Source organism: Solea solea, chromosome 9 (assembly GCF_958295425.1).
Source record: "Solea solea chromosome 9, fSolSol10.1, whole genome shotgun sequence".
In the NCBI taxonomy this organism is placed as follows: Eukaryota; Metazoa; Chordata; class Actinopteri; order Pleuronectiformes; family Soleidae; genus Solea; species Solea solea.
In genome coordinates this window covers 12,530,694-12,548,894 of record NC_081142.1, presented here as the reverse complement: position 1 = coordinate 12,548,894, position 18,201 = coordinate 12,530,694, and the positions used below count along the sequence as shown (strand labels likewise).

At 38.6% G+C, this 18,201-nt stretch overlaps 2 protein-coding genes across 2 annotated transcripts; both read right to left on the bottom strand.

Moving 5' to 3' along the window:
* Positions 1-1,172: 1,172 nt before the first annotated feature.
* LOC131465200 (5-hydroxytryptamine receptor 3C-like) lies at positions 1,173-6,853 on the bottom strand. The gene is made up of 11 exons (XM_058637627.1): positions 6,665-6,853; positions 5,366-5,420; positions 5,178-5,217; positions 4,790-4,956; positions 4,574-4,618; positions 4,360-4,466; positions 3,787-3,956; positions 3,313-3,464; positions 2,491-2,701; positions 1,817-1,993; positions 1,173-1,642 (listed from the first exon to the last, which is right to left on the bottom strand). Exons 1-11 carry the CDS (start codon positions 6,811-6,813, stop codon positions 1,350-1,352), a joined length of 1,566 nt encoding a protein of 521 aa, XP_058493610.1. The 5' UTR covers positions 6,814-6,853; the 3' UTR covers positions 1,173-1,349.
* A 4,016-nt stretch (positions 6,854-10,869) lies between these two features.
* LOC131465202 (5-hydroxytryptamine receptor 3C-like) lies at positions 10,870-14,543 on the bottom strand. The gene is made up of 10 exons (XM_058637629.1): positions 14,462-14,543; positions 14,274-14,313; positions 13,901-14,067; positions 13,702-13,746; positions 13,488-13,594; positions 13,182-13,351; positions 12,819-12,967; positions 12,042-12,252; positions 11,528-11,704; positions 10,870-11,362 (listed from the first exon to the last, which is right to left on the bottom strand). The coding sequence occupies exons 1-10, from the start codon at positions 14,483-14,485 to the stop codon at positions 11,073-11,075; spliced, it is 1,380 nt and encodes a 459-aa protein (XP_058493612.1). The 5' UTR covers positions 14,486-14,543; the 3' UTR covers positions 10,870-11,072.
* Positions 14,544-18,201: the final 3,658 nt, after the last annotated feature.

Sequence of the window (18,201 nt, the reverse complement as noted above, 5' to 3'; positions counted from 1 at the left end):
GTGCAGCAATCTTATTTTTTTTAATATTTGTGAGTAGTTTTGTCTCAGCAACATGAATAAGTAGCACACAAAATCACACAGAAATATTTACAATCACATGACTTAACAAATTCAAACTGTAGATATATGATACTACATGGTTTTGAGTAAAAAACATTTAGGGCTCGACCACAAATCCTTAAATGATAACTGGTTTTATTGCTCCAGATAAAAAAAATAAACAAATAACTAAAGTATATTCTTTTAAACTGTTGTGAAATAGATAGATGTGGAAAAACACACTACTGTACAATATGGACACAAAGAAGTTGTTGTTCAGCACCTTTGGTAAACACTCACCCGTTTCATTTTTCAACAACTAAACCTTGAGTTGTTAGAATCTGTTGTTTGTCCATGTGCTTATTTTTGGTTAAGTTAACAAAAAGAAGAGACAGGGAGAACTACATTTATCAAAAAATGAAGATAAAGATGAACAGAAGCTTAGAAGGCTTGACTTTCAGCAGGCAGCACTAAAAACATTAACATTGGGTCAGAAGTGGCTGTTAAGTGTGTGTGGTCTCGTGGTAGTAAGAGCCGTCTTCACAAAATACTGAGTTACAGATCAACTGGGTCAAACTTATCTACTTTTCAAGATAAATAGACGTTGAAAATCATTTTTAACTGCAGAATCAGTTTATTACATGTGTGTACATGTATTGTGGGGATTTTAGATTAACCCTATCCTCAAGTACATGAAGACATATGTTGTTACCTGCCCCTTACTTGTAATTTCACAGACTCTTGATGCAGCGGTGCTTTTACGTCTCTGACACAGAGACTTGAATTCAAATCCAAAACATTAAGGATCAGTTTTGAAGACAGTGAGCAAGACCACATCGATTAACATCCATGCCTGACCTCAACCGCTGTCCACGTATTTGTGACATGGATTGTGTACCGTAATTTGTACTGTTCCCATTTCAGTGTAACACATTTTCAGAATTGATGGGGGGGTTTTGAGAGTTGATTCTTTGATTGATCACTATTTGATCATTTCTGAAGGGCATTATTGTTATGTTTGAAATAAATGTCAATCGAAAACAGACAGAATTTTGTTCAAGTACTTTTAATTTTGAATACAATTCCACATCACATCTAATCTAATAATTTAAATAACGACTAGATATAATATAATGAGCGATTGTTGCGCTAAACATTAGTACATTGTAGAAGTGTAGAATAAACCATAAGTGCTACAGCAATGTTTCTCCAAGAAAGCAAAATGACATTGGTCATAACTGAAACATTTGAGTCACTATCAGGTCACTATTCACATGAATGGAACCTTTTTTAAAACACAAAGCAGTTGTTTACTGACTGTATGAGTTATGCCAGATAATGGAGATGGTAATGAAGCTGACGGATATGAAGAGGATGTAGATGCCGAACAGCAGGCGGTCTATGATGAAACCCACCTGGATCCAATCCTCCGAGCTTTGGCTTCCATCAAGCCGCTGCTGCTCCACCTGGAGGCGGAGAGCCCGGAGGTCCGCGACCAGGCTTCTCAGCTCCTGCACGACCCTGTCCTCCACCACTGGCCCCTTCTCCCGTAGAGGTCCCACAACAGCATCAAGCTTTATCACTGCAACATTTTGCTCCATGTCTATATATAAAAAATAAAAAAGAAATCCAGACAGTTTTCAGTATTGCCTCCTCCCTTTCCTCAAAGTTTATGATCAACTATCATGCTTAAACTATTTCTTGTGAATTAAAACTTGCAAATCTCTGATTTATACTTATATTTTATACTGTGTTTAACCACTAATAAGATAAATACCTGAATTTTTAGCTTTGCGTGGCAGGAAAACAAGAAAACCTAAAATCTGAAGAACGAGCACTTGGATCCAGTGAGGAACTGGAGAGACTTTGACAGAGCCGCACAGCAGGTTGGTGATGACGATTGTCTCCAGTAGACTGCCAACCATCAGAGCCAGGCAGAGAGAGAAGAACACATCTGATGTAAAGTATAAAAACAAATAGAAAACAAGAGCAGTGGGACACGGACCCCGCAACAATATAGGTTAACATAAATTCATCCTCCACATGGAGTTGCTGGTGCCAATCCCAGCTGACATAGGGCAAAAGGTGGGTACACCCTGGACAGGTCTCCAGTCCTTCAGAGCCACTTACAGACAAACCACCATTCACTCTCACGGTCAATTTTGTCCACTTTGCCTAATCCCCAAATCGGCTTGTTTTCTCTTTTTTGGACTGTGTGAGGAAACTGGAGAACCCAGAGAAGACCCATGTACACACGGGAAAGTGAGAGATATTGAGCTGCAACACACAACTTCACAACTATATATACTGCACCTTTAAGGTGTGGATCTCACGCTCCAACCGGTAATTTATGGATGGATAGATACATACACACACACACACACACACACACACACACACACACAGTTATCTGCTCACGACTAACATGTGCTTTCTCTGAAAACCACTAACTTAGGAGAGGTACAGCGTGTCCAGTTGTGGGCAGCAGGTCGTTCATGATGAGCAGGAAGACGGTGTAGCCCAGGATGAGGGTCATCTTGAAGGAGGACCTGTCCACACTTTGTGGAGGCAGCAGGAAACTGAAGAGGTCAATGGTGATGAGGAAGATGCTGGGAATCAGCAGGTTCACAACATAAAGTGAGGCTCTGCGCTTCAATCTGATCTACAGACACAAGATGAAGGACAAAAAAAAGGTTGTCAGGAAAATGTACATTAAAATGAAAATGAAAAATGTATAATTGCTCAATCAGTACAATTTATTAATCACTAATTAAATTACTTCAAAAAAGAAAATATTTAAATTCATGATTGGACACTGGCTGGCAGAATATTTATTGTACCATAAGGCTCTTATTAACTCAAAAAACAATGAGCATGCTGTCAGCATTCAGCTGCTAAAGCACCAAATCACACAGCTGCAGGTGAAGCAGAATTTGACTAATCATGAGCTATAACTAAGTTTTCCCTAAATGCATTTTATTGTCATTTCCTGCTCACGTTTTTTGAATCTGTGAAGGAAATCGAATCAAAAGATTCTGGACTTTTTAAACCTTCTGTGCTATGATAGTGTATTTTGACACAAATATGTACTGTTGCTGTATAACAATGTTTGAATATCTTAGAATTATTCACTCAAGATATTTTCTCAGAAAATATCTTTAAGTAAATCAAATTCATGACAGATGTTAACCTAAACGTGCACTCTTACAATCTGAGTGTAAAATGCCATTTGTGTGTATTTAGAGCATTTTACAAACAGTAATATCAACGTACATGACATTGAAGATCATCGCTGTAATACTTCCCATGCTTTTGGGTGGTGGTGATATCCAGCAGCTCCCATTCTCCCATTGTGGTCATTAAATTTTTGGAGCGCTCTGTCATGAACTCTACAGAATGGTCCAGGAAAACCTTTAATTCTGTCGCTGAGGAGAGACAAACACAGGAAGGTATCAACTTCTAAGACCATCACCGTAACAAAAACTGTCCCACATGCATTTTCAATAACTGACTCAAACTGACATTTCCTCATTGCATTAGACTTTTCTGTGTTGATATCAAACACTACATGTGATGACAAAAAGTAACAAAATGCACAACAATGCATTGCATGTAAGTGGTTGTTTTAAAAATAAAATCAGAACATTTCATCATTCATTCTTAGCGTCTTGTCTGTACAAATCTTACTCGAAGCTTACTCAAAATTTGCCAAGAAAACTCTTTGAAATTAAAGTTTAGCTTTCTTACCTACGAGGAGGAAGGAGTTGAAAGTGAAAGTGCAATTCTGTACGTCAAATGGGAAGGTATAAATATCAAGGTTACAGAAGCTCACACCTTTGGCCGGTAGAGTATACAACATCAAACCATCGCTATGTAAGTACACATATGAAACCTCAGGGGCCGAGTTTTCTTCCATACTGCAAGATGGAAAAAAGCAGAGAAAATGTGGCACCTTTAGCAGAAGTTGAGGAGTCTTAATTTTCTCTGCTGGGTTTGGATTTAAAAACAAAACTACATGTTTACACACAATAGCACACAATTTGCTTGGAACTAAATTATATTGTGGAAAAAAAAATCCCTTTTTCCATAGCTACTATATTTACATAAGATGCTATGGTGAGGCCAACAGTAAAAACAATACATTGATCCCGTTTGAGAGTAAAAGTGTAATATTGACTAATATTACTGTAAATGTTGTGTCAGTTCTCACTAAAGTACCAAATATGTATGCATTTAAAGCTGAAAATATTTAATAAAATTAAATTACAGTGCCGAGTCATTTCAGTAAATTACTCAATGAAAATAAATAAATGGACTCACAACTCATTGATCACAATATCTGGCAACCAAAATTTGTTTCTGGGGAGAGAAATCCTGTCTGAGCCGCACTGGATTGGATCCCAGCTGACAAACTCGTTCATCCACCTCTAAAACAACAAACCTGTTGTCAGCGCACAGAGCAGACGCTACACTTGATCACACAACTCTACTGCTACATCATCACTGCCTGGAAATGGGTGAATGCACAACTTACATAATATAGCCAAAGGTATGACATCAAGAGTTGAGACTTTTCATCCTGGAAGACAAGAGTAACGATTTCAACACATGGATCCTTATAAGGATGTGTTTGTAGACAGCAGCCCAAAGGATTTTTACTCATTAGTAAAAATATAATCCTTAATTATACACCTACACCTAAACTCCTCATCGAGATTTCTTGGTTTTTTAGATAGAGATGTAAACTTACCACTCCTAATATTCCATAAATGGTCAAGCTAATGTTGACGTTGGTACATGTTGATGTGTTCATGACAGGTCGTATGGAGCTCAGGTTAAACAGTGGAGTCAGAGCCTTCAGAAGGGCAGGTTGGTTTGGCTCAGAGCAATTCACTGTGAAGGCACTGCATGGAGCTGCTGGCAAAATTCAAAAGTTGCTATGGTTACATGATTTGACTTATGTATACTTGCACTTTTACATACTTTGTACTTTACATGTCATTTAGCAGACACTTTTATCCAAAGCGACTTAGAAGGGAATTGAGTACAAACCTGCCAGGGGTGGAGTTGAACTTGCGACCATGAAGTCTTCTGCACACCCCCTACTTGTATACAAGCTTTATATTAATAACACTTACCTTGCATTAGAAACCACACCATGGAGATTAAAATCAGCCGCTATAGTGAACACAGATTAGAAACAGTTATTGATCGATAAACTATATAGGAAAACATGATCACTTACAGTATGTAACAACCAATGCTCTGTTCAGCCTCAGGTGTAATATGTAAATTTCAGAATATGCAGCAAGAAAAGATATTTTACCTGGGATGCCATGACATTAAATATCATGTGTTTATCCGTCTTTGGTTTCTTATGCCTGGAGAGGAAATAATAGTTTGTGTTACAAATGGCAGACAGAAAAGACAGCTGCTACTTACCTGAGAAACTAACTCTTGCAAGACTAAACACTAAACCTCAGTACAGCAAAGACATAGATAGTGCCACTGGCAAATAATGTGGGTAACTTTCATTAAAAGCACATTAAAACTATAGCTCAATGTGTGAATTGGAGATAGTGGCATGTGCCCACAGCAGCATCGGGGTCACACCTGCTGGTCAGATGCAAATAACATGGAATGAAAACAGGCGTCCTCTGGTTTCAGCCCTCTACGTACCCATCTACCAACCAACCCATCTACCCACCAAATTCTTACCCACCTACTGGAGGTCAACCAATTGTGGAATTTTAAAGGCTAACAAAATGAGTAAAGTCTGAAGCATTTTAAGTGGGTAGCAGGTTACTCAGCCCACTATCCCCACTCCCCAAGTAAAAGAAACAACCAAAACAAAACAAGTTGGTGTTGGTATTTCAACAAAATTTGCATCAACAATATTCACAACAATACTACAATGATACAAAACACTTATGCCACGACCTACTGTCTATATGGTTAGTTGTGAATCCTGTCCAAGTAATGAAATGTGCAAGTGTCCTTGAATGATCATGATCATTAGGTTAACCTCTGCAGAAATTATGGAATTATGTGGTGCATTGATTGCACCTTGGATCGCACCACGATGTGGACAAGTGGAGCCACTCAAGAGTCTTTGGTTCAAGCTCAGAGTACAGTGTACATGGACAGAAAAAGCTTAGCTCAAGAAGCATCACACCAAATTACATTTGGGACAAATGTGAACATTTGTTTTATGCTGTTACAAAGAACAGCCTAAAGCTGAAGATTGACAAAGCTCAGCTCACTCTCTGTTGCAGATGCCTTCTCTACATCCTTCATCCTTTGACACTGGGTGCACTGAAACCTTTAAGATGACAAGTGACCCTTATTTTCTAAATCACAGCAAAAGTAATGTCATGTAGTGTTGGTGTTATTTATATCTGTATGTTTCCTTTAACAGGCCTGTCCTCATGTCTTAATGTCTCACACAACTGCGGAGTACTACATTATTTAATCTCTCTCTCTTTTCATCATACACATGTTTATTCACTTGTATAATCTAATTATTTTTCTAGTCTATGCTTTAAGAGAGAATCACATATGTGCTGTACATTAGACTGTATAGACGGTCTGTATCGTCTAGATAATTTAAGTCCAGTTCACTGACCTTGCACTAGTGTTACTGACGTATTCCTTCCATCCTGGCTCTGGAGTGTTGGCTCGAATAGAGGGATCAAACTCCAGATTCCAAGTGTCTCCATCCAGGACGCCGTTGGCTTCTCCCAGGAAAACACTGGTCCACTCTGAAAGTGCCATCCTGACAGTGACAGTCAATTCTGGTTGGTAATTCAAGACACAAAACACCTGGAGACTCACAGCTGGTCTGCACAGTAAAGGAGCAGGTTGTGGGAATGAGGAATCAGCCTGAGCCACTGGCTTTTATTGAGTGTCCTTGCGTGGATCAGCATTAACATTAGGTGAGTAGACCGTTTACAGAAATTATTTAGGAAATTATGCGGTTCATTGATTGCACCTCTTATCTCACCACACTGTAAACTTCACATTACTCTAATTAGCTCTAATGCACAAATCCTTCAGTGGTCTGAATTGTTTCTTTCCATGTGGTCTTTGAGCTGTTTGTTTTTGTTTGTTTTTTTGTTGATGCTAGGTGTGGCTGTGGAGCCTCCATATCGTATCCACATGAGGCAAAAAAAAAATCGAGATCGAGGCAATTGATTTATTTGTGAGAAGGGGGGACAAAAATGGCTCTTTTCATCATAAAGGTTGCAGAGTGAGAGAAAACAGAGAGGTGAGAGAGAGCGAGCTGCATAATGGCTGTTCCCCCAGCATTCTAGATCTATGGCAGCATAACTAAGTGAATGGTTCAGAGTTCACTTGAACCAGGTCTAACTATAAAGCTTTATTAAAGAGGAAAGCTTTAAGTTTGACTTTAGTGTCTGTTTCCTGGACCCAAAGAGGGAGTTGGATCCAGAGAAGAGCAGCTTGGTAGCTGAAAGCTTTTAGAGACTCTGGGAACCACAAACAGGCCTCCATTTCCTTCCAATTTCTGACCAGAGTGGTCAATTTGGATGATAAGGAATAATCATGTCTTTGAGATATGGCAGATCCTGATCACGATATGTGAGGAGGAGGATTTTAAATTCTATTTAAAATTTTACAGGGAGCGATATGATCTATTTTCCTGGTTCCCATCAGTACCCCTTTTGCTGCATTCTGAACCAATTGAAGACTCCTCAGAGACTTTGTAGAGCATCCTGATAATGAGTTAAAGTAATCTAGTCTAGACGAAATAAAGGCAGGAACAAGCTTTTCCGCAACCTTGAATGTCAGGACGTTTCTAATTTTTGTTATATTGCGCGGGAGGAAGAAGGCTGAGTTACAGACTTGTTGTATGTGAGAGTCAAATGACAAGTCGGGGTCAATTACAACTCCATGGTTCCTTACAGTAGAACTGGAGGCCATGGTAATACCATCCAGGGTGACTGGGGTGTTCAGGTAGGGCTTCCCTGAGGTGTTTTCCTCTTGGACCTTTCTGCAGCATTTGACACAGTTAACCACCAGATCCTTACTTCCTCCCTTCAGGAACTATGTGTCTCAGGCTCTGCACCTGTCCTACTCTCATCCTATCTTCAAACCGAACATACAGAGTAACCTGGAGAGGATCTGTGTTGGAACCTTGTCCTCTAACTACTGGGATTCCTCAGGGTTCTGTCCTGGGCCCTCTCCTCTTCTCTCTGTACACCAACTCTCTTGGTTCTGTCATTCACTCTCATGGTTTCTCCTATCACAGCTACGCTGATGACACCCAACTCATTCTCTCTTTTCCCCGGTCCAAAACACACATAGCAGAACGGAACTCTGCTTGTCTGACTGACATCTCTCAATGAATGTGTGACAATCACTTGAAACTCAATCTCGACAAGACAGAGTTTCTTTTCCTTCCAGGAAAGGGCTCTCCCACCACAGACCTGACGATCACCCCCAGCTCCCTCTCATACCGTAACCTGGGAGTGAGCTTGATCTTGCAGATACATGTTGCACAACATCAGAAGGATACAGCCTCTTCTAACCCAGAAAGCGGCACAGGTTCTGGTCCAGGCTCTTGTCATCTCTACTGCAACGCTCTCCTGGCTGGTCTCCCTGCATGTGCCATACGACCTCTGCAGCTCATCCAGAATGCAGCAGCTCAACTGGTCTTCAGCTTACCAAAGTTCTCTCATGCTACACCGCTCCCTCCGCCGCTCACATCTGCTTCAAGACTATATTGCTTGTGTTCCATGCTACAAACGGATCCGGTCCAGCCTACATCCAGGACCTGATCAAAACCTACACCCCAGCCTAAAACACACAAATTACTCAGAGTTATAAAAAGGTGAATTGTTACCTGACATTAGGAGTAAACCTGAGATGATGCCGACAGTTGGACTCATGCTCGATGTTTCTGAGGGAACAAACGACCTCCACAACCAACGATGTGACCATGTGCAAAGAGAGCTCCTGCTGGCACTGAACATACATGTATACATGTTTGTGCAACTTAATGGGAGACTGCAATGACTAACATTATTTCTCTCAGGATTTAAGCAGAACCACAACCACTAACCTAATCTGACCCAATTTAAATTAAAAGTACAAAAACTATGTTTGTTTTTTTTTAGGCATAGAGGGAAACAGAGGACACCGAACAACTCCATACAATGTTCATCCCTTTATTGACATCATTGAATACAGTACGTATAGGTTGATAACCTAGAAAGGAACAAAATGAAGTTAGTTAATCGAATGAATGCAAAATCACACCAACATCTATGACTTTCTAAAGTTAAGTCATAGATCTAAAAGGTGAAAATGAACTTACACCATTTAATAATACAGTGCTATTTATTAAATGATCTAGACGAGTGTCTTTCGAATCTATTTTAGATAAACTGATTTATTTTTTAAGAATGAATCATCCTTTCAATCTTTAGTACATTTAATGAATTTACCTCCCTCACTTCTACTTCCATATTTACAAAGAAAATTAATCAAATCAGATTATAATCAAATCTATAATAATTATGAATAGCAAACACTAGATCCCAGAACATTTCCCAACTCAAATTAACAACTCTACACAAACTCATAACATTGCCAATCCAATCTAAACCATCATGTAAATAGTTAATTATCCCCTAAGTTCACAGACACAGTTCACATGAAAAGCCTAATTAAATGAACAATCATACCAATGTCGTCTCAGCTGCCTCCCAAGCATTGACACACGCACATGCACCTCCCCAGCTTGACTTTGTGGCAGACAAAAGGGCCTCACCTGCCCAAGAGATCCTCCTAATCACAACTTCCTCAGGTGATCGGACTCCCCTGATGAGCTGAGTTGCCACACCTACCCCCTGATACTGCCCTTCTGTGCTACATAAACTATTCAAAATGTACCCAAAAAATAAAGTCTGTCAACTAATGACTTAACAACCACAACTGTATTTATTGCTCCAGATAAAAAATAAAAAAAGGAAAATTCTTTTAAAGTCTTGTGAATAGAAGAATATAAATTAACGGATGTGGAAAAACACAACTGTAGAATATGGACACTCATGTTTGTTGAACAACAATTTCTTTGTTAGAAGTTGTTGGGAGTTAGAATCAGTTGTACACTGCTGCTGTTCGTCCATGTGCTTATTTTTGGTTAAGTTAACCAACAGAAGAGACAGGGAGAACTACATTGATCAAAAATTTATAAAAAATTTAATTAAAGTGACTTGAATCCTAACTGCAGCATATCTTCGGACTATCCTATGAAAATCAATAACATGTAGGAGTTTTATATACACTTGACTCATGGAGCTTTACTTCACAAATACTGAGTTACAGATAAATTGGGTGAAACTTGTCCACTTTTCAAGATAAATAGGCATTGAAAATCATTTTGAAGTGCAGAATCAGCTTATTATACATGTGTATATGTATTGTGGGGATTTTAGATGAAACTTATCCTCAAGTACATGAAGACATTTGTTGTTACCTGCCCCTTATGTAATTTCACAGACTCTTGACGCAGCGGTGAATTTGAACACAACTAAAACATTAAGGACCAATTATGAAGACAGTGAGCAAGACCAAATGGCTTAAAATCCGTCCCTGTCCATGTACCTTGATTATGTACCGTAATGTGTACTGTTCCCATTTGAGTGGAACGCATTATCAGAATTTATGGTATTTTTTTTTAGAGTTGATTGATCACCATTTCATAATTTCTGAAGGGCATTATTGTTATGCTTGAAATAAATGTCAATCAAAAACAGACAGAATTTTGTTCAAGTACTTTTATTTTGAATACAATTCCACAGCAAATCTAATAATTTAAATAACGACTAGATATAATATAATGAGCGATTGTTGCGCTAAACATTAGTACATTGTAGAAGTGTAGAATAAACCATACAGCAATGTTTCTCCAAGAAAGCAAAATGACATTGGTCATAACTGAAACATTTGAGTCACTATCAGGTCACTATTCACATGAATGGAACCTTTTTAAAACACAAAGCAGTTGTTTACTGACTGTTTGAGTTATTCCAGATAATGATGATGGTAATGAAGCTGACTGATATGAAGAGGATGTAGATGCCGAACAGCAGGCGGTCTATGATTAAACCCACCTGGATCCAATCCTCCGAGCTTTGGCTTCCATCAAGCCGCTGCTCCACCTGGAGGCGGAGAGCCCTGAGGTCCGTGGCCAGGCTTCTCAGCTCCTGCAAGACCCTGTCCTCCACCACTGGCCCCTTCTCCTGTGGAGGTCCCTCAACAGCATCAAGCTTTATCACTGCAACACTTTGCTCCATGTCTATATATAAAAAAATAAAAAAGAAATCCAGACAGTTTTAAGTACCTTTCCTCAAAGTTTATGATCAATTATCATGCTTAAACTATTTCTTGTGAATTAAAACTTGAAAATCTCTGATTTATACTTATATTGTATACTGTGTTTAACCACTAATAAGATAAATACCTGAATTTTTAGCTTTGCGTGGCAGGAAAACAAGAAAACCTAAAATCTGAAGAACGAGCACTTGGATCCAGTGAGGGACTGGAGAGTCTTTGACGGAGCCGCACAGCAGGTTGGTGATGAGGATTGTCTCCAGTAGACTGGCAACCATCAGAGCCAGGCAGAGAGAGAAGAACACATCTGATGTAAAGCAAAGAAACAAACAACAAGACAGGTGGGACATGGACCCCTCACCAATAAAGGTTTACATCAATTCATCCTCCACATGGAGCTGCTGTGCCAATCCCAGACTGGCTTTGCTCCAACTGTCTTTATCTGTTATTAGCTGATTTCTGGACGTCCAGGAATTCTTCAGTGAGGTGAAAACTGAAAAGTATTGTTTTTTAAATAATATAAGTCAACACATTTCACACAGTTATATTAACATTAGTTTCATGTATACATAGTTATATGCTCATAATTATATTTAAAAGGACCAAACACATTCAAACATGTGCTTTCTCTGAAAACCACTAACTTAGGAGTGGTACAGTGTTTCCAGTTGTGGGCAGCAGGTCGTTCATGATGAGCAGGAAGACGGTGTAGCCCAGGATGAGGGTCATCTTGAAGGAGGATCTGTCCACACTTTGTGGAGGCAGCAGGAAACTGAAGAGGTCAATGGTGATGAGGAAGATGCTGGGAATCAGCAGGTTCACAACGTACAGCGTCGCTCGGCGCCTCAGTCTGATCTACAGAAGCAAGATGAAGGAAAAAGGTTTGTCAGGAACCATTTGTACAGAAAATGTAAAATGAAAATTGTAAATGTATAGTTGCTCAACCAGTACACTGTATTAATCACTATTTACTTGATAAAATAATATTTAAATTCACGACAGAATATTTATTGTACCATAAGGCTCTTATTAACTCAAAAGACAATGAGCATGCTGTCAACATTCAGCTGCGGGCTAAAGCATCAAATCACACAGCTCAAGCAGAATTTAACTAATCTTAAACTATAACTAAGATTTCCCTAAATGCGTTTTATTGTCAACTTCCTGCACAGGTTTTTTGAATCTGTGAAGGGAACCGAATCAAAAGATTGTGGACTTTTCAAACCTTCTGTGATAAACTGTATTTTGACACACATATTTACTGTTGCTGTATAACAATGTTTGAATATCTTAGAATTATGCACTCCAGTAAGTCAAATTCATAACATAGTTTTTAACCTAAATGTACACTCTTACAATCTGAGTGTAAAATGCCATTTTTGTGTATTTAGAGCATTTTACAGACAGCACCATCAACGTACATGACATCGAACTTCATTGTAATCATTGTCCCTTTGTTTGTAGGCGTCGATATCCAGCAGCTCCCATTCTCCCACTGTGGTCATAAAATGTCTGGAGCGTTCCATTATGTGCTCTACAGATGTTTCCAGGGAAACATCTACTTCTTCCTCTGAGGACAGACAAACACACGAAGGTATCAACCCCTAAGATCATCACTGTAATCAACAAAAAAAACCCAGTTTAATATCAGTTCATCATTCATTCATAGCTTCTTGTCCATACAAATCTTACACAGCAGTTACTTTAGATGTATTAAAACTGGTTGAAGCTTTTGTCCAAACTTGCCAAGAAAACTGAAAAAAATCAAAGTTGAGTTTTCTTACTCTCGTGGAGGTAGGAGTTGAAAGTCAAAGTGCAATTCTGTATGTCGAATGGGAAGGTATAAATATCAAGGTTACAGGAGCTCACAACTTTGGCCGGTCGAGACTCCCACACCAAACCATTGCTATATAAGTACACATATGGAACTTGAGGGGCCTCGTTATCATCCATGCTGCAAGATGGGGGGAAAAAAAGCAGAGAAAATGTGGCACCTTGAGCAGAAGTTTAGGAGTCTTAACTTTCTCTGCTGAGTTTAAATATGAAAATGAAGCTATATGTTTAAAATGAAAATAAATAAACAGACTTACAATTGCTCGATCACAATATCTGGCACCCACAATTTTTTTTTGAGGATAGTAATATTGTCTGAGCCGCACTGGATTGGATCCCAGCTGATAAACTCGTTAATCCACTTCTAAAACAACAAACCTGTTGTCAGCGCACAGAGCAGTCGCTACACTTGATCACACAACTCTACTGCTACATCATCACTGCCTGGAAATGGGTGAATGCAGGACTTACATGATAGAGCCAAAGGTATGTCATCAAGAGTTGAGACTTTTCATCCTGGAAGACAACAGTAACAATTTCAACACATGGATCCTTATAAGAATGTGTTTGTAGACAGCAGACCAAAGGATTTTTACTCAACAATATAAAATATATTATACACCTAAACTCCTCATAGAGATGTCTTTTTTAGATAGAGATGTAAACTTACCACTCCCAATATTCCATAAATGATGAAGGTAATGTTGACGTTGGTACTTGTTGATGTGTTCATGACAGGTCGTATGGAGCTCAGGTTAAAGAGCGGAGTCAGAGCCTTCAGAAGGGCAGGTTGGTTTGGCTCAGAGCAATTCACTGTGAAGGCACTGCATGGAGCTGCTGGCAAAATTCAAAAGCGGCTATGGTTACATGATTTGACTTCCTGGGGAAAAAAAGTCTATCAAAGTGTATTCAAAAATAGCTTATACCCGTCTAACCCTAACCCAACATATAAACAAGAGCTTAAATATGTCAGCCTTCACAGACATTATATGATAGAAAGTATACAAATACTTGTATACAAGCTTTATATTAATAACACTTACCTTGCATTAGAAACCACACCATGGAGATTAAAATCAGTTGCTATAGTGAACACAGATTAGAAACTGTTATTGATTGATAAATTAAACAGGAAAACATGATCACTTACAGTATGTAGCAGCTAATGCTGTATTCAGCCTCATATGTAATATGTAAAATTCAGAATATGCAGCAAGAAAAGATACTTTACCTGGGATGCCATGACATTAAACATCAAGTTTTCATCCGTATTTGGTTTCTTATGCCTGGAGAGGAAATATTTGTCTGTGTTACGGCCGCTACTGGCTGCCGTTTAGTGTATATTTATTGTGTTGTTTCCATGAGTGATTCTACCAGGCATGCAAATCCAACTGTGGGATTCCCTGTTGAGGATTGGTCCTTCTGAAGCAGAGGCGGTCTACTACCTGCTTCCTGTCCACTGGCGTCTGTGATTGGCGCGGCTGTGATTCGACCAAGTCTACCAACCAAGACTCTTCAATTAACCCCAGCTGCAGCATAAATAGTTTGAGCACTTACTTACTTCTAGCTCTTGTTTGTACCCAAATGTTGAAATTCACTTATTGTAAGTCGCTTTGGATATGTAATGTAATGGTTAGGGCCAAGGACCATAACTTCCATTTTGTCAGTGTCAAGAAGTAAAACGTTATGTGTCATCCGGGTCTAAATGTCTAATGTCTGTGTGACTTTCCTGGAGCTTTGCAACTTGATTGCTGTCATACGACTTCATGGAAATGTACAACTTTGTGTCATCGGCATAACAATGGACAATTAGATTGTGTTTTTTAATAATATCACCAAGAGGAAGCATGTGTAAGGGGACCATGCGTTTGCTGTTGTGGCCCCTAACCAGTGGAATGATCTGCCTCATCAGACAGGCCTCTTCCCTGTCTGTTTTTAAATCTCTTTTTTAAACTCACCTCTTCTCGTTGGCCTTTGACACTGTTTAAGTTGTTGATGTTAAATTTAATTTCATTAAATGTTTCATTTAATGTGTTTTTTATCCATGTTTTTATGTCTTCATTTATTTTAGTTGTTTTAGAGGTCTCTTATCGCCTCTTGTGAGCTTCTTTGGTTCACTGTGGTTGTTTTAAAGTGCTTTACAAATAAAGTTGGATTGGATTGGACGGTGAAAAAAATTGGTTCGAGAACTGAACCCTGTGGAACTCCATGTTTAACTCCAGTGGGTAAAGAAAATCCATCATAACATGAACAAATTGGGATCTCTCTGATGAGTAAGATTTAAGGCTTTACTGGGCAAAGAACTATATTTTGTCACTTCTGGAGATATCCAGGTACCGTTATTGTGAAATCTGCCAAATCAGCGGAGGCCGGCGACGTGTGAAACTTCAGTGAAGTTCCAGAAGGCAGAAACAAACATTATCTCAGGGAAACAATCCTGACATAAAATGAAAAGAGAGGGCAGAAAGCAAGACATGTCTGTGCAACTTACACAGTCTCTTAACTGAGACAAGACCTGGTGCCTGAGCTCACACTGCACTTTATATCTGCATCTGCAAGACAATAGTAAAATAAGAGATTTGAAAACATTAGTGAGTTAAAAAGATGAAGAAAACATTTGATCCACCAGCCAAAGAGACTCAATGATCAACAACTGTGCAGTAAAATCCAACTGTGTTCATTTTCACAGAAAGAAATTGTTAGATAATGATAATTTGAATCCTTTTGATAATGATTTTCAATTCTTATAATTGGTAACAGCATGAATTATTTGCTAGAGCTCAGCATCATTCAGATTGAGTCAAAATATTAGACTAATCCACACTGGATTAACTGAGGAGGCTGAGCAGAGGTCTCATGGCCATCCAGCTTGAGATAGACAAACACTTCCAGAGCAACTACACCTCAAAAGAATGGAGGATGATGGGGGCAGTCATCGACCACCTGTTGTTTGGCGTGTACATTGTCTTCATCTCGGTCAGCTTCATCATTGTCGCAATCTGGATGTGGAATTACTCCTACGCAGCATGATCACCTTGCATCTTGGAAAAGTGTGATGGGGTTATTATATATTTGGTCAGAGTCCCATGAAAATTAATGGAATAGTTTGAACTAAATGTTATTTTTATTTATTGAATGTATGTATTTACTTCTTTTACCACTTTGAATCCTCTAAACTGTTTAATTTCGTCACTGCTCTTTTAAAGTTTATCAACACTGGAATAAAATCCTTGAAAGTGTCCCCCAGCATATTGTATGTATATATAATAGCTGACAGATTAATAATGAAACACATGACTGATGAAGACTTTCAAGCTTTTTTTCTCCCCTCATCACAAAAGTGACAGTAATTGTGTTGTTAGATTGTTGCTAATTATTCACAGAGCTGTATATGCGTCAGAATGGAAAATAAAACACAAATTACTCAGAGTAATAAAAGGGGGAATTGTTACCTGACATTAGGAGTAAACCTGAGATGATGCCGACAGTTGGACTCATGCTCGATGTTTCTGAGGGAACAAACGACCTCCACAACCAACGACGTGACCATGTGCAAAGAGAGCTCCTGCTGGCACTGAACATACATGTATACATGTTTGTGCAACTTAATGGGAGACTGCAATTAACACTTACACTAATTCTCTCGGGATTTAAGCAGAACCACTAACCTAATCTGACCCAATTTAAATTAAAAGTACGAAAACTATGTTTTGTTTTGTTTTTTTAGGCATAGAGGGAAACAGAGGACACCGAACAACTCCATACAATTTCCATCCCTTTATTGACATCATTGAATACAGTACGTATAAGTTGATAACCTAGAAAGGAACAAAATGAAGTTAGTTAATCAAATGAATGCAAAATCACACCAAAATCTATGACTTTCTAAAGTTAAGTCATAGATCTAAAAGGTGAAAATGAACTTACACCATTTAATAATACAGTGCTATTTATTAAATGATCTAGACGAGTGTCTTTCGAATCTATTTTAGATAAACCAATTTATTTTTTAAGAAGGAATCATCCTTTTAATCTTTAGTGTATTTAGTGCATTAAATGAATTTACCTCCCTCACTTCTACTTCCATATTTATAAAGAAAATTAATCAAATCAGATTATAATCAAATCTATAATAATTATGAATAGCAAACACTAGATCCCAGAACATTTCCCAACTCATAATTAACAACTCTACACAAACTCATCACATTGCCAATCCAATCTAAACCATCATGTAAATAGTTAATTATCCCCTAAGTTCACAGACACAATTCACATGAAAAGCCTAATTACATGAACAATCATACCAATGTCGTCTCAGCTGCCACCCAAGCATTGACACACGCACATGCACCTCCCCAGCTTGACTTTGTGGCAGACAAAAGGGCCTCACCTGCCCAAGAGATCCTCCTAATCACAACTTCCTCAGGTGATCGGACTCCCCTGATGAGCTGAGTTGCCACACCTACCCCCTGATACTGCCCTTCTGTGCTACATAAACTAGTCAAAATGTACCCAAAAAAAAAAGTCTGTCAACTAATGACTTAACAACCACAACTGGTTTTATTGCTCCAGATAAAAAATAAAAAAAGGAAAATTCTTTTAAAGTCTTGTGAATAGAAGAATATAAATTAACGACTGTGGAAAAACACAACTGTGGAATATGGACACTCATGTTTGTTAAGGATCAATTATGAAGACAGGGAGCAAGACCACATCGCTTAAAATCTGTGTTCAACCTCAGTCCCTGTCCACGTACCTTGTGACATTGATTATGTACCGTAATTTGTACTGTTCCCATTTCAGTGGAACACATTATCAGAATTGATGGGGGGGTTTTGAGAGTTGATTCTTTGATTGATCATTATTTGATCATTTCTGAAGGGCATTATTGTTATGCTTGAAATAAATGTCAATCAAAAACTGACAGAATTTTGTTCAAGTACTTTTATTTTGAATACAATTCCACAT

Coding starts and splice junctions, on each gene's coding strand:
- LOC131465200 (XM_058637627.1), bottom strand. CDS start 6,813: ATGGCACTTTCAGAGTGGACCAGTGTTTTCCTGGGAGAAGCCAACGGC. Junction 4,467..4,573: donor CATACCTTTGGCTATATTAT/GTAAGTTGTGCA, acceptor TTGTTGTTTTAG/AGGTGGATGAACGAGTTTGT. Junction 1,643..1,816: donor ACGCAAAGCTAAAAATTCAG/GTATTTATCTTA, acceptor TTTTATATATAG/ACATGGAGCAAAATGTTGCA.
- LOC131465202 (XM_058637629.1), bottom strand. CDS start 14,485: ATGTTTAATGTCATGGCATCCCAG. Junction 14,068..14,273: donor GGTGTGGTTTCTAATGCAAG/GTAAGTGTTATT, acceptor GAATTTTGCCAG/CAGCTCCATGCAGTGCCTTC. Junction 11,705..12,041: donor AAACACTGTACCACTCCTAA/GTTAGTGGTTTT, acceptor GCTTTACATCAG/ATGTGTTCTTCTCTCTCTGC.